Source organism: Procambarus clarkii, chromosome 12 (assembly GCF_040958095.1).
Source record: "Procambarus clarkii isolate CNS0578487 chromosome 12, FALCON_Pclarkii_2.0, whole genome shotgun sequence".
Taxonomy (NCBI): domain Eukaryota; kingdom Metazoa; phylum Arthropoda; class Malacostraca; order Decapoda; family Cambaridae; genus Procambarus; species Procambarus clarkii.
The window spans coordinates 15,006,324-15,021,423 of record NC_091161.1 but is presented as its reverse complement, the minus strand read 5'-3'; the positions used below and the strand labels follow the sequence as shown (position 1 = coordinate 15,021,423).

The 15,100-nt window shown below is 39.2% G+C and overlaps 1 protein-coding gene across 1 annotated transcript in view; it reads right to left on the bottom strand.

Moving 5' to 3' along the window:
• The window catches only part of LOC123772856 (xylulose kinase), a 36,047-nt gene extending 22,329 nt beyond the window's left edge, over window positions 1–13,718 (bottom strand). Inside the window, 4 exon segments of the mRNA XM_069323322.1 lie at window positions 3,847–4,026; window positions 9,654–9,804; window positions 10,179–10,261; window positions 13,354–13,718. Of these exon segments, the coding sequence (XP_069179423.1) occupies window positions 3,847–4,026; window positions 9,654–9,804; window positions 10,179–10,261; window positions 13,354–13,434 (495 nt within the window). The 5' untranslated portion in view covers window positions 13,435–13,718.
• Between the last annotated feature and the right edge of the window lie 1,382 nt (window positions 13,719–15,100).

Genomic DNA, 15,100 nt, shown 5'->3' with positions numbered 1-15,100 from the left:
TTTTCCAGCTATAGATTTAGAACTGGAAAGTTCTGCCTTTTGCAATTACTTAACCACTATGACAAAAATCACAGAAGCAATAGCAGCATATCATAATACAGATGTTGTATACACAGACTTTGCAAAGACTTTTGATTAATAAGTCCATTGTGTTAGTCCATAAAATGAAGTCCAAAAAAGTAACAGAGTGGTGAAACGAACATTCAATTTCCAAACCAACAGGCCACAAAAGTAAACCAAACAGAATCTAGTTTCAGTTACAGCAACGTTTGTTTGATGTTTGATGCAACGTTTGACAAGATGTTTGTTTACTGTTTTTGAGACAGTAAAAAGCTCTGTATGTCAAGGCCTCATCCCTACACAACCAAAAAATGTTTAAATTTCAAGAGAAAATTGGACAAGTTGCTACAGGAATTGCCAGATCAGCAGATATGTAACAGATATATGGCATGTAGGCCACTACGAGCAACATCCTTACTGACCAAGTTATCACCAGATAAGCTTGCCCCTTGACCAGACTTGGAGAGTCGAACCCTACCAAATCAATTAAAGGTAAATTAAACGAAATACAGGACCTTGAAACACACAGCTGGGGACCCGCAGCGACCCATAAAAGAAAATAGAGCACCCAAGCCTTGAGAAACATCAAACATTCCTGGAGCATATTAAACAGTACCACACACAAATGAAAGGCGCCCAGTTGCGAAGAACGAGGTTCCTCCTCGGAGACGCGTCAGAGGGTCCCGAAAGACACACTGGGAAAGTGGGCATCGCCCTACAAAACCAAGGCAGTGGAAGGCACCCAAATCAAGAGGCTGAGCACACTGGGGGAAGTGAGGTGCTCTACTTTCCTTACGATTCTACCTCTTGGTTCAAGAAGATCTACTATCTCATGCCCTCAACTATGTGGACCAGATTCTGTTTGTGGTCTGCAGTAGGATTTATGACTTAAGGGCCGGGTGAGACATGATCAGTGTGGAGCTAACCAGTTGGCTTGCATCAGTGAACCACCTGTTGACAATTTCAAGGCTCAATGTCCCTGCAGCCCAGTCTCTGACCAGGCCTGGTTGATCAGGTATCCTTTGAAGGTGTTTGTCGAGTTCTCTTTTGAACACTGAAAGAGGTCGGCTAGTTATTCCCGAATATGTAGGGGAAGAGTGCTGAAACGTCTTGGGTCTTTGATGTTGATCGAGTTCACTCTCAGCATGCCTATTGCACTTCTGCTTTTCAGTGAGGCTATTTTGCACATCCAGCCAAGCCATCTGCTCTCATGTGGTATTATTTCTACACGCAGATTTGGAACCAGCCTTTCTAATATTTTCAAAGTGTAAAATATTACATCTCTCTCCCACCTGCACTGTAGAGAGTATAGATTTAAAATTTTTAGGTCTCAATAATCTAGATGTTTTATCGAGTGAATTCTAGCAGTAAAAGATCTTTGCACACTCTCCAGGTCAGCAATTTCTCCAGCTCTGAATGGGGCAGTTAGTGCACTAATATTTCACTCTAGAGAGCACTAATGTCTTAAAATGCATTATCATTGGTATGGCATCTCTTATTTGAAAGGTTCTTGTTATCAAATCTGTCAATTTTCTTGCAGTTGTGGCAGCAACTTTGTTGTGTTCTTGAAAAGTAGGGTCTTCCGACATGATTACTCCTAAATCTTTTACAACATTTTTTCTTTCAATAGTGTGCTTTGACTGTGTTTTATATACTTACCTAGTTGTGCTTGCGGGGGTTGAGCTCTGGCTTTGGCTCATATGTGATTTCTGCTTTGATATTTTCCTTTTTCCATAGAGCAGTAATTAGAGCTTATTCTCATTAAATATCATGTAATTTTCTGTGACCCATTGAAAGACTTTATTAACATCAGATTGGAACTTTGGTGTGTCCTCTATATCCTTGTTCTTCAACCTGTTATTGAAGAACAAGGAAGTGTGTGAAGTTGACTTCCAATTTGTGTGAAAAGGTCTTTTCACATAAATAGGAAGTCAAAACAATTCCCAACAATTTGATAGCCTTATAACTTGGTTATGGATATTCTTTTTTGAGTGGTATTCAAAATTGAGACAATGATTGCATTTTACGTCTGAACACCAAAGTGACATCAAAAGACAACTCGATCAGCTTTTCTTTCTCACGAGGATTAAGTGTGCATGATTTTATATCTTCCAAGAAGGTATTATTAATCCAGAGATTACCTTTACAAGGATCCTCATATTCATAAGTTTTCAGCTACTGCTCTTAAATGTTGACTTATGTTGAACATGACTTTCTGGTTGACATCAGCAGCAATCAAAAATTCTCCCAAAAGTGGAAACATCTCTATATCTTCCTCTAGGATGTGATTATGCCAAAGAGGCAGCTTCTTTTTAAACACGTCCATTTCATTTCTCAGTGTAAAAATATTTGTACAAAACCCCTGAAGAGAAATATGTTGACCAGACCACACACTAGAAATTGAAGGGACGACGACGTTTCGGTCCGTCCTGGACCATTCTCAAGTCGACCATTCTCAATCGACTTGAGAATGGTCCAGGACGGACCGAAACGTCGTCGTCCCTTCAATTTCTAGTGTGTGGTCTGGTCAACATACTTCAGCCACGTTATTGTGACTCATCGCCTGCCCCTGAAGAGAAATATTAAGTTTGTTAAAAAGGCTAAATATGTCTGCCAAATAAGCAAGTTTAGCCATCCATTCCTCATTCAACAAAGGTTCTGCTAGGTCAGCTTTCTGCTGTCACAGAAACTGATTTACTTCTTCCCTCAGTTTGAAAAAGGCATGCAAGAACCTTTCCTCTTGACAACTACCTTACTACTACAGAAAGATGGTGGTGGTGGTGGTTTGAATCCATACTCTCGGGCGCTTCAATGTTGTGTGCAGCACCGCGCTCGCCCCCGCAACAATGTAGCGCCCGAATCATGTAGCGGCTACATTATTCAGGCGAAATTTTTTGTGGACCGCTAGAAATTTCTGCGGACCACAGGTTGAATAACAGGGCCTTAAGGGACTACAATTAACAGTCAGGAGGAGACAGTCTAAAGAGACCCCATTAACAGCAAGCTGGAGATGCCATGAAGAAGCCCCATTAACAGCTATGTGGACACAACCTGATAAGACCCCGCTATTAATAGCCAGGTGGGGATGACCTGAAGCCACTCCCAATAACATCCAGGAGGAGACGACCTGAAGAGACCCTCATTGACAGCTAAGTGGAGACACCCTGAAGAGACCTTGTAAGTCGAGGCTGAGGTTACACTTGCCAGGTTGGAATATGGCCTTGTCCTTGGAAGGAGAGCTGGGCATTTCTTAAGAAAACCAACAAGAGTAGTTTAAGCCAAGAAAACAGTCTCTCCTGAAAATGACACTCGGATGTCGAGTACCACATAGATCCAACTCTGAGAGACCAAACACTGACCTATTCATCTGATCTCTGATCTCTTGTCCTGTGGGGTGGTCACAATAGAAACCTATTTGTTAATTCAGATTTTAAAATATTTTTCAGATTCTGGGAATTTTGGTCATGAGATTGTAGATGTTCAGGTGAACGGTAATGACTGCAGTACATGGGAGCATGGATTAAAGTTAACCAAGATACTTGGAAATCAAGCCAAAGTCCAAACAATGAAAGTGCTGGTTGGAGATGATAAGCACCATGAAATTAACAATCATTTACAATGTTTCACAAGTACAGTGCAAACGAAAGATAAAAAAGCGAGTACAGTACCTCACTGGATCTTTTTCATTACATACATATAAAGAGCAAATTCTTGTCCAAGAAACTTTGACAATGAACAGATGACAGAACATTAGCCAAAATGAGTACATGACACTCTAGAGGTTACCTGTGAGCCTCCAACTGCCTTCTCCAAAGCCTGACATTGAGCAGTAGTTGACGAGTCCATCCATATTGGTGAATCTGTAATGGTGAAGACCATTGCCAGCTGTTCGTGAAGGAAGCGATCAGGTTGGACTTCCAACAGAGTCTTGCTAGCACCATTCCGCCAATACACACTACCATGTTGCTGTAAATATTAACTTAAGTAGCCTATAACAATTTACAATGCTGCCTCAATATGCAAATACAGAAATGAAATACAAAAATGTTTTTTATCTAAAATACAGAGGAGGATACTTAAGGTTTTCTTACATAAATTTTAGAAATCACTGTCCATAAAACCTAGCAAGAAATGTTTATAAATATTCCGTCTATGTCTTTTCGACATATCCAAAAATGAGTAACTAACCGTTTTATTTGCAGGCGACGAGTCGCAATAACGTGGCTAAAGTATGATGACCAGACCACACACTAGAAGGTGAAGGGACGACGACGTTTCGGTCCGTTCTGGACCATTCTCTCAAGTCGATTGAGAATGGTCCAGGACGGACCGAAACGTCGTCAACCCTTCACCTTCTAGTGTGTGGTCTGGTCATTTAACCGTTTTATGATGTCACACTCTTACTAGCTGCTTACGAAAATACTGTACTACACATCTACGTCTTACTCATATGTCTAACATCAACACCTATCTACTAAAACCATAAATCCCATCTGTTGAAACAATGTTACCCATCATCTAAAACAATGTAATGCATCTCTAATGCTAGCAAAACACTGTAGATTACGCAACCCTGTCTGGAATGCAATCAGAAAGCACACCGATATAAAACTATAATGTTTTCAAGCACAGTTTAGCATCACAAGAACTTCATCATGCCAAAACTAATAGATAGAAGAGAGGTGATGTGATCACCACTTACAAAATACTATCAGGAATCGCAAAAACTGACAAAGGAATTCCTGAAACCAGCAACTTCATGAGCAAGAAGACGCAGATTCAAGCTAAGGAAACAAAGATGGCAAAAAAATATTTGAAAGCTTTCCTTTGCAAACAGTGATAGATGGTTGGAACAAGTTAAGTGAGATGGTGGTGAAGGCCACTTGACTTGGTTTAGTTTGTACTGTAGTTTCAAAGTGTTATACGGCAAAGAGTACTGGCAAGACGGGACACCACAAGTATAGCTTTCATCCTGAAACTACACTTTAAGTAATTACCACCTCTCACCTCGCCTCCTTTCTTGCCCTATAAATGTTGCTTCCCCATCTTCTCTCAGTTTTGACTTGATAAGGGTCCTCGCACTGTATCTTGTACTACCCCACTACCTCAATATATGTCCCTAAGCCATTCAACTTCACCACTGTAATCATTGCTATCTTCTTTTATCATGGTTCTTATATTGAACACACATTTTACTACATTATACCTAGAAATAATCCTCAAATTATGCTACAATGTACCTGTTGATAATCCTCAAATTTTATTAGTATAATGCATCTACTAATCTTCGTTAAATTTTCTTACAAAGTACCCGTTAACATTTCTGAATTTTGCTAGAAATTACCTACTTAAAATTATCTGTTAGATTAAAGACCTGCCAAAAATGTTATGCATGTTAGTGGCTTTACAAGAATGTAAAAACATCAATGCTATGTACTCTCATAAATCCAAGGTACCTTCTTGTATATAAATAATAAAAAGAATAGAGCAAAATGTGTTCACTTTCATTTTCATATGTGTGGGACAAGATGTTTGTTTTTTCATCCATGTCACTGTGACATTCTCAGCATTTCATGTATATTTTGACTTCCAAAAAATGTATGTAGAAGCCTTATTTTCGTCACCTGCCTATACAGCATCCTGCAAGGGCCAGCCAAGAAGGAATGTAGCGAGCTTGGGTTAGGGTAATTTATGGCAGTGTCAATACTGCTACCTGGTGGTGACCAGTAGTGAACTAGTGTGTCATTTAGTAGTTAGCAAGAGTGCTGCTTGGTGGTTCTTGCGAGGGGAAGCAGTGCTTGGAAAGTCTACGTTTTATGTGAATGTACTTGGTGCATGCATCCTGGGTTAGACCGAGTTTTCACCAGTGTTTCCGTAACCGCAGTATGGTGTGAACGAAGAGTTTGTTAAGTTGCCTAAAGCACGAGTGAAAGATATCTGACTGTTCCGACTGTGAGAGATCTTAATGGTCAGTAGAAATTTGCCTTAAGAGAGCATCCATGTGAGGATACCTTACAAACTATTTCCTTCCATTTCTTTTTTTACTCAGTACAGTATATGATGTTCTATATATAGTGTATTACACAATTAATATTAATACACGAGTATAGTATAATTGCAATATTGTAAATCAAGCAAAGTATACTCTCCCACCTATATTGAAGCCTCACACTTTTCTTACATACCATATATCAATTTTCTTACATACCATATATCACTTTTCTTACTTACTATATATCAATTTTATGGGACAATTTGTCATCTGCCTAAATCATTCTACTAATGTAGTTATCTCCAACTTATAATATTTCAAATACAGAACTGGAAGACTTTTTCATATAGTGCACAGTACAGATAATATTTACCTGTATTATCTTCAATAAAAAACAGTCATTAACCCCAAATAAATAATGCCAAAGTACTCGACACTAATACAGATGCAAGAGTATCAATCCAGACGCAAGTGGGAAAGCTCATAGGGGCTAACTGCTACAAGCTAGGAAGCATCTGCAACACTATAGTTACGAAGAGAAAATACATTACAGTACCGTACATATTATATACAAACAAGGTGCATATTGCCCAAATCATAATCAAATTAAATAAATTTGGAAATGCTGTAACTAAATCCGGAAAAGCAATGTTGAATGCATCCAGATCTGCGAGTTCAGTCCCATCACACGACCAATATTTTCTCACTGAAATCACAAGAACGTGACATATCTTTATTCTGTAACTATAGTAAATTCTAATTATTTACAAATGACTAAGAAGGACTAATTGCTAAGATTTACTCAACCCAACCTCCTGTTTAGATACGTAGTACTATTTGTAATTATGTAAACCACTGTACATACATAAATATAATAGACAATTAGATACAGTAATAGAATTTGGTATTATTCACTTTAAAGTCCCCAAAAAATTAAAGCTAAAAACCAAACTTAAATATTCCTAAGCCTAGTATAGAACATACTGTATATGTACTATATTAGGACTCGGCTAGCATGTATTAGGCCTAGGACGGTTAGTTTAGGTCAGGTTTTCTTTGCAACACTAACACAAAAACTTATCCAGTTTGTCCAAATTCGATAGTACCAATTTCTACTCTCTACTAATTGCCTTTTACATCAATATACTGTATGTACGACGGTCCTCACCATTACTACGAGTACTGTGCTACCTGAACAGAAGGACAGGCTGGATTTATTTCGAATATCTGTTGAACACTAACCAGCATAACCATTCATGTACCCAGTAAGCGGCACATCCCTTCACAAATTCATTACTATATAAAAACTGCACCAGCATTTAACTGAAAGCTAGGTCTCAACATCTGCCAAAACTAACACTCGCTTGTACTTGTACATTTTTAGAGTTGCTATTTAATACAAAATAACTCCTAGACATTATGTAAAAGTACAGCTCATCTAGGAATAACAATGATAACATTCACACACACACACACACACACACACACACACATTTTTAAAACTATACGAGGAAGGCACACAAACATTCATACCAAAACAGAGATGCAGGACCAAAAAACAGGATTGGTTCGACAGAAATTGTGAGAGGGCAAGAGACCAAAAGACACAAAAATGGAATCAGTATAGGAAGAGGCCAAACCCCCAAACATACCAGCGATACAAAGATGCGAGAAACAATTATACAGCAGTAAGGAGAGAGGCAGAAAGAAATTTTGAAAAAGGGATAGCAGATAAATGTAAAACAGAACCGGGCCTATTCTACAAATTCATAAACAACAAATTGCAGGTAAAGGATAATATCCAGAGGTTGGAAATGGGAAACAGATTCACGGAAAATGAAAAGGAAATGTGTGAAACATTAAATGAAAAGTTCCAAAGTGTGTTTGTACAAAATGAAATCTTCAGAGAACCAGACACAATAAGAATTCCAGAGAACAACATAGAGCGGATAGAGGTGTCTAGAGATGAAGTGGAAAATATGCTAAAGGAGCTCGGGAGGAACAAAGCAGCTGGCCCAGATGGCGTTTCACCATGGGTTCTGAGAGAATGTGCATCTGAGCTCAGCATTCCACTTCACCTGATCTTTCAGGCATCCCTGTGTACAGGAATCGTAGCAGACGTGTGGAAACAGGCTAACATAGTTCCAATCTACAAAAGTGGCAGCAGGGAAGACCCCCTCAATTATAGACCTGTATCATTGACAAGTGTAATAGTGAAAGTATTGGAAAAGCTAATCAAAACTAAATGGGTAGAACACCTGGAGAGAAATGATATAATATCAGACAGACAGTATGGTTTTCGATCAGGAAGATCCTGTGTATCGAATTTACTCAGTTTCTATGATCGGGCCACAGAGATATTACAGGAAAGAGATGGCTGGGTTGACTGCATCTATCTGGACCTAAAAAAGGCTTTCGACAGAGTTCCACATAAGAGGTTGTTCTGGAAACTGGAAAATATTGGAGGGGTGACAGGTAAGCTTCTATCATGGATGAAAAATTTTCTGACTGATAGAAAAATGAGGGCAGTAATCAGAGGCAATGTATCGGAATGGAGAAATGTCACAAGTGGAGTACCACAGGGTTCAGTTCTTGCACCAGTGATGTTTATTGTGTACATAAATGATCTACCAGTTGGTATACAGAATTATATGAACATGTTTGCTGATGATGCTAAGATAATAGGAAGGATAAGAAATTTAGATGATTGTCATGCCCTTCAAGAAGACCTGGACAAAATAAGTATATGGAGCACCACTTGGCAAATGGAATTTAATGTTAATAAATGTCATGTTATGGAATGTGGAATAGGAGAACATAGACCCCACACAACCTATATATTATGTGAGAAATCTTTAAAGAATTCTGATAAAGAAAGAGATCTAGGAGTGGTTCTAGATAGAAAACTATCACCTGAGGACCACATTAAGAATATTGTGCAAGGAGCCTATGCAATGCTTTCTAACTTCAGAATTGCATTTAAATACATGGATGGCGATATACTAAAGAAGTTGTTCATGACTTTTGTTAGGCTAAAGCTAGAATATGCAGCTGTTGTGTGGTGCCCATATCTTAAGAAGCACATCAACAAACTGGAAAAGGTGCAAAGACATGCTACTAAGTGGCTCCCAGAACTGAAGGGCAAGAGCTACGAGGAGAGGTTAGAAGCATTAAATATGCCAAAACTAGAAGACAGAAGAAAAAGAGGTGATATGATCACTACGTACAAAATAGTAACAGGAATTGATAAAATCGACGGGGAAGACTTCCTGAGACCTGGAACTTCAAGAACAAGAGGCCATAGATTTAAACTAGCTAAACACAGATGCCGAAGAAATATAAGAAAATTCACCTTCGCAAATAGAGTGGTAGACGGTTGGAACAAGTTAAGTGAGAAGGTGGTGGAGGCCAAGACCGTCAGTAGTTTCAAAGCGTTATATGACAAAGAGTGCTGGGAAGACGGGACACCACGAGCGTAGCTCTCATCCTGTAACTACACTTAGGTAATTACACTTAGGTAATTACACACACACACACACACTTCATAGGTTTATGGACATCACAAGTTCACAATAGTAACAAGTTTTAGTTGTCATCTTACCTGTCCCGTTCCAGAAATGGCAGCGATTGTGGAAAAATCCGCTCCAGCCACTCTCAGTTTGTCCATCAACATGTCAAGGGCCTTCACCCACATAATAGTGGGGGCGGTCACTGTCACACCGTCTCCACGAACATGCACCCCACCATGGGTCCTGGCCAGAATTTACTACCAAGAGTTCTTAATATATTAAGTTAACCAGCCTTACATATACAGTAATACAGTCATGCACAATACACAGGGCTGAACAAATGTTAGATTAGTTCACCAGTGAGACAAAAACGCAATTCACCAACTGCCTTTAGCAGTAACGAGAACAAAGGAAATTAGTTTTTTCACTCGCCATGGACAAAAAGATGAACATATTTGTGCAGCCTGCATATACAGTACACTAAATTTCATGCATCTATTGTACCATATCAACATAAGCAATGATCAAATTCAAATGAATCCCTTACATTAGTAGCAGCTACATATACTACAAACTGCTAAAGCTACACAACGCATCCAAAAATGAGAGGGTTCTACCTGTACTCTGGTAAATCATTATCAAACTGGACGGAAGCCTCTTGCAGCACCTCCAGTCGCTCATTAACAACAATAGCTTTAACCTGCAAGGAAAATGTTTTCAATAAAACATAAATGCCGTACTTTCTACTTATAAAACATATACTGCATACAGTAGAATATAAAGCAGAAACCCCTTCCACTATTCTAATAGCCCCTATAGCGAGTTCCCTCAGTCTAAACAAATTAAAGACAATACAGAGTACCATTCAACCATGAATGGTCTTCCAAGTTGCTATGACCAACTAAAAAGTTTAATATAAACTTAGGTAAATAATGTAAAATTCTTTGCCTATCATTTTTTGCAGAAATCAAACCATAGACTTAGTTTCTGCACCACACCAAGAGTTGCATTATTTTCTAAAAGAAGGACATTTGCATAGTTGCATATATATATCTTAAGGTATATCAGTTCAATATAAGCATTATGTATGGCCTCCCTACAGTGCACACACTCAAATTTATACCTCTCTATACTGGATCCCTCTAAAGAACAGACCAAATTCGTCAACCAGATTTCCTTCCAAAATTCAGACTTCTTAGGACAAATTGGATTCCAAAGTGATGCAATGTATCAAGATCGTTAGTGCATCACAGCAATTTCCAACAAATCATTTCTCTGGGGGAGCCCCTTGGTGGGCTCCCCCAGAGAAATTGGTTCCTGAAGCTCCCCCCTTTGTTCCTGAAGCTCCATCCCTGAGACAGCTTCCCAGATTCAGAACCTGGCCTTGTCACAGACGTACAAAAGGCAGGGGATTGCAACAATCACCCTCACTCAGAACGAAAGCAGATTAAACTTTACAGACAACTGCATGGGTCATGAAAACGAAGCATTTAAACAGCCAACAGACACTGCTAAAATTCCCCTGGAAACTGAATGGTTTAATTGAAACTGGGTAAGAAACATTCCGTAGTGTGTGGAGCTGCCAGTGTGTGGCATCCTGGCAACAGCTTGGTCCTTTTGAACAAGTTCCATGATGGCCCTCTTGAAATTTTGCCGTGATGCTTCCGTGCCATGTTGGCCCTTCAGCGCCCTCCAGGAGATGGTTTGCAGTGCCTCTCTTATTTCTTGGTAGTCACGTCGCTGGTAATCTAGAAATTCATCACCTTTGACCTTTATGTGGGTTTCTATATTCGTAACCCATCGTAAAATATGGTGGTCGCACGAGGGCGTAAGCTTTTCCCCAACATGAATTTGATCACTCATACCTCTTCTGTTGTTAGCACAAGATCTAGTATGTTGTGCTATGAATCTAGTATCTTTATGTACAAATAAAGAAAGGATTTAAGAATTCTTTACCAAGACTGAAAATTAGAAAATCTTGAAAGTAGGGAAGGCAATAAATAAGCCTAAAAGGCAGAGTTGACACAGTTACAAAAAGGAACAAACAAAAGCAGAATAAAAAATACTCGTGACGGTGGGTTGCTTGTGGAGTTTCTACACCAAGCCATACCCGCCCAAAACAGTTAGTAGCAGTAACAGTGCAACCCGTTCTCGCACTTGCTTATAGTCAATATTGGCTTATTTAATAAGTGCATATGTGACATACTAATTGATTGTGAATATTTTAGTTTACCTTGAAAAGCTTCATAGAAAACACCGACCTCGCCTAACCTTCTTAGTATGTTAAGATAAGCATCTTATTGCTTCTTATTTACAATTATTACTTAACCTATCAACAGTATAGGTTAAGTAATAATTGTAATTAAGAAGCAATAAGATGCTTATCTTAACATACTAAGAAGGTTAGGTAAGGTCGGTGTTTTCTATGAAGCTTTTCAAGGTAAACTAAAATATTCACAATCAATTAGTATGTCACATATGCACTTATTAAATAAGCCAATATTGACTAAAAGCAAGTGCGAGAACGGGTTGAATAATAACACGTAGTAACAGTTGTCATTATGACAACAGTAGCAGAAATATCAACTCCATTAGTAAAATTAACAAATTGATTTTAATTTTCAAAAATTAATTTATATACTGTACCTCACTGTACAAGATTTTACATTTATACCAATTCAAATATTTAATTTATAAAATAGTTACACATTCTAATTGAATTTGCAAAAATTCTAAAAAATTATTTATACAAGAAAATGTTTTTCATAGCCTAATACTGATTAATATAATACTAGATAATCAACTATAACACAAAATGCTATGACCCTCTTTCACACAATGCTACGCAAAACAGATGTGAAAATACCTTATTAAGATTTACCAACATTAACATGTACATTATACGCATAGGGGAGGTAACAAATAACTATTTCAAGCAAAAAAAATCACCAACATGCATAAAAATGATATGATAACTAGATATAATATGAAAGTCAAGAAATTTCCACAGCCTTAGAATGTGACAAACAATTTGGGGGCTGGCCTGGGTAAAGATTACTTTGCACACTTAACTCATGACCCTGACCCCAAGGGTACGACCTACAATGTAGGACTGAGAACAGGAGATGCTGTTTCACCCACAGGCACACAGCCCCCCCCCCCCCCCAAATTGTTTGGGGGAGACTGATAGCCGAGTGGACAGCGCTCTGGACTCATAATCCTAGGGGTCCGGGTGCGATCCCCGGTGATGGCAGAAACAAATGGGCAGTTTCTTTCACCCTGATGCTCCTGTTACCTAGCAGTAAATAAGTACCTGGGAGTTAGACAGCTGTTATAGGCTGCTTCTAGGGGGAGGGGGAAATAGTTATAGTTGATTTATTGACAGTTGAGAGGCGGGCTGAAAGAGCAGAGCTCAACCCCTGCAAACACCATTAGGTGAATACAACTAGGTGTAACAGCGTTAGAAACCCATGGAACCGTGGACCCGCCAAAGCCACAAATGGCAAATCTGTTACGCTTTAAAATCTACCTGGAAAAGATCATCAAGGGAAATGGGGAAGGAGTTGGACCTTCAACAAGCCATAAACGTCCTGTCCGCGTCGAAGCCACTAGGGTTAGTGGCCCTCAGGTAAATCAGGTAAAACTCGGGTTATTACTCATGGGAATAACTAACAACACCCTGTCATACCCAAGACAGAGTATAATACTGGTATACTGATATATGACAATGTTCTGTTCAACAGTTATATTTAATGGCATGCCAAAGTAACCATTCACACATCACCAACTCACCTGTTGAGTGCTAAAATCAAAGCCCAAGAAGTTCTTTAGTTCGTGAGGTGCCATGTTGGCCCCTAGCTCAACGTCAGTCATAATGAGGAGATGCCGTTGATATACAGAAGAGAGATAACGGGAGACGCGAGATAAGATGATATAAGACGAGTGGGGGGGAGTGGCAGGTGTGCCTAGACTTGCTCCACACCTGTCTTAGTCGTCACCCAAGTCTACCTGTCTCCTCACGCCACTTTGATGAGCTAATTTCAGTTATATTCGCACATAAAGCGGGATAATGCGAGGTTTACTTATGCGGTAAATAATGCGTGATGGTGGCTGCAGACTTGTATCTAAGGAGCGGCTTCTTGAGTCAGCCGACCAATGCTGTAAACATTGCCTTCGATACCCTGCTTGTGTTCCTGGCTTCGACTGTGGCAAAAACAAAAAATACTAAATTAACACACCACAAACAGAATCCTTGTATGTATTTATATAAAAATTAAATAAATAATAACAGAATTACACATATATGTTCTGAAAAATCCTTATTTGATTTAATCCGTTTGAAGTTCATATCATCTAATATCTAAAGGTTGGAACGCGTGATGGTGGCGTCATTGGCCTTAACGAGCGAACTACTCGGCATGACGACCCCACCCTACTAACAAACAACTACAACACCTCACTCACCGCTTGTAATAACAAGATTGTAACTTGCTTAGCTAAATGAATTGTGAGGTTCAGTCCCTGAGCCCATTATATGCCTCTGTAACCCTTTCCACTACCGCCCACAAGATGGGTATGGGGTGCATAATAAATGGACTAAACTCAACGATTGTAATAACAATAACCATATTAACAATCACGTTTATACAAAAGAATAAGTTGTACGAAGAACATAAGAGGAAGGGTCAACTATAAGCACAGGAGATACTATGAAACTACTCCAAGTTACATAAGAAGCCGGTGGCTGAGCGGACAGAACACTGGACTCGTGATCTTGTGGTCCCGGGTTCGATCCCTGGCGCCGGCGAGAAACGATGGCCAGAGTTTCTTTCACCCTATGCCCCCTGTTACCTAGCAGTAAAATAGGTACCTGGGTGTTAGTCAGCTGTCACGGGCTGCTTCCTGGGGGTGGGGGAGGCCTGGTCGAGGACCGGGCCGCGGGGACCCTAAGCCCCGAAATCATCTCAAGATAACCTCAAGATACACAAAGCGTTTCGGATAAAACTTCGAATAATTTAGATAAAAAAAAATAATTAAAAGTGCGAAGAGGTAAACACTTAATATCAAAAGAGAAGTAAGCTAATAAAATGGAGAAAGTACAAGAAAAAATAACAAATTAATACGCTAAAAAAAAGGTGATAATGATGACAGGCATAACCAAGCAGTCCCTGTGGCTCAGTGGTAAAGCCCTCGCTGGGTGCTTCCTGGCTGGGGAGGATAAGAGGATTGACTGGGCTCCAATCCTTAACTGTAGCCTCTGTTCATCCAATAGTGAATGAGTACCTGATTTAGTGCAACCCGTTCTCGCAAAATTAATAAGTCAATATTGACTTATTAAATATGTGCATAGGTGACATACTTAACATAATAGATACCCTTAAAAAGATTCATAGAAAACACCGATCTTACCTAACCTTGTTAGTATCTTAAGATAAGCATCTTATTGCTTCGTAATTACAATTATTACTTAACATATACCTATTTTTATCTTAAGATACTAACAAGGTTAGGTAAGGTCGGTGTTTTCTATGAATCTTTT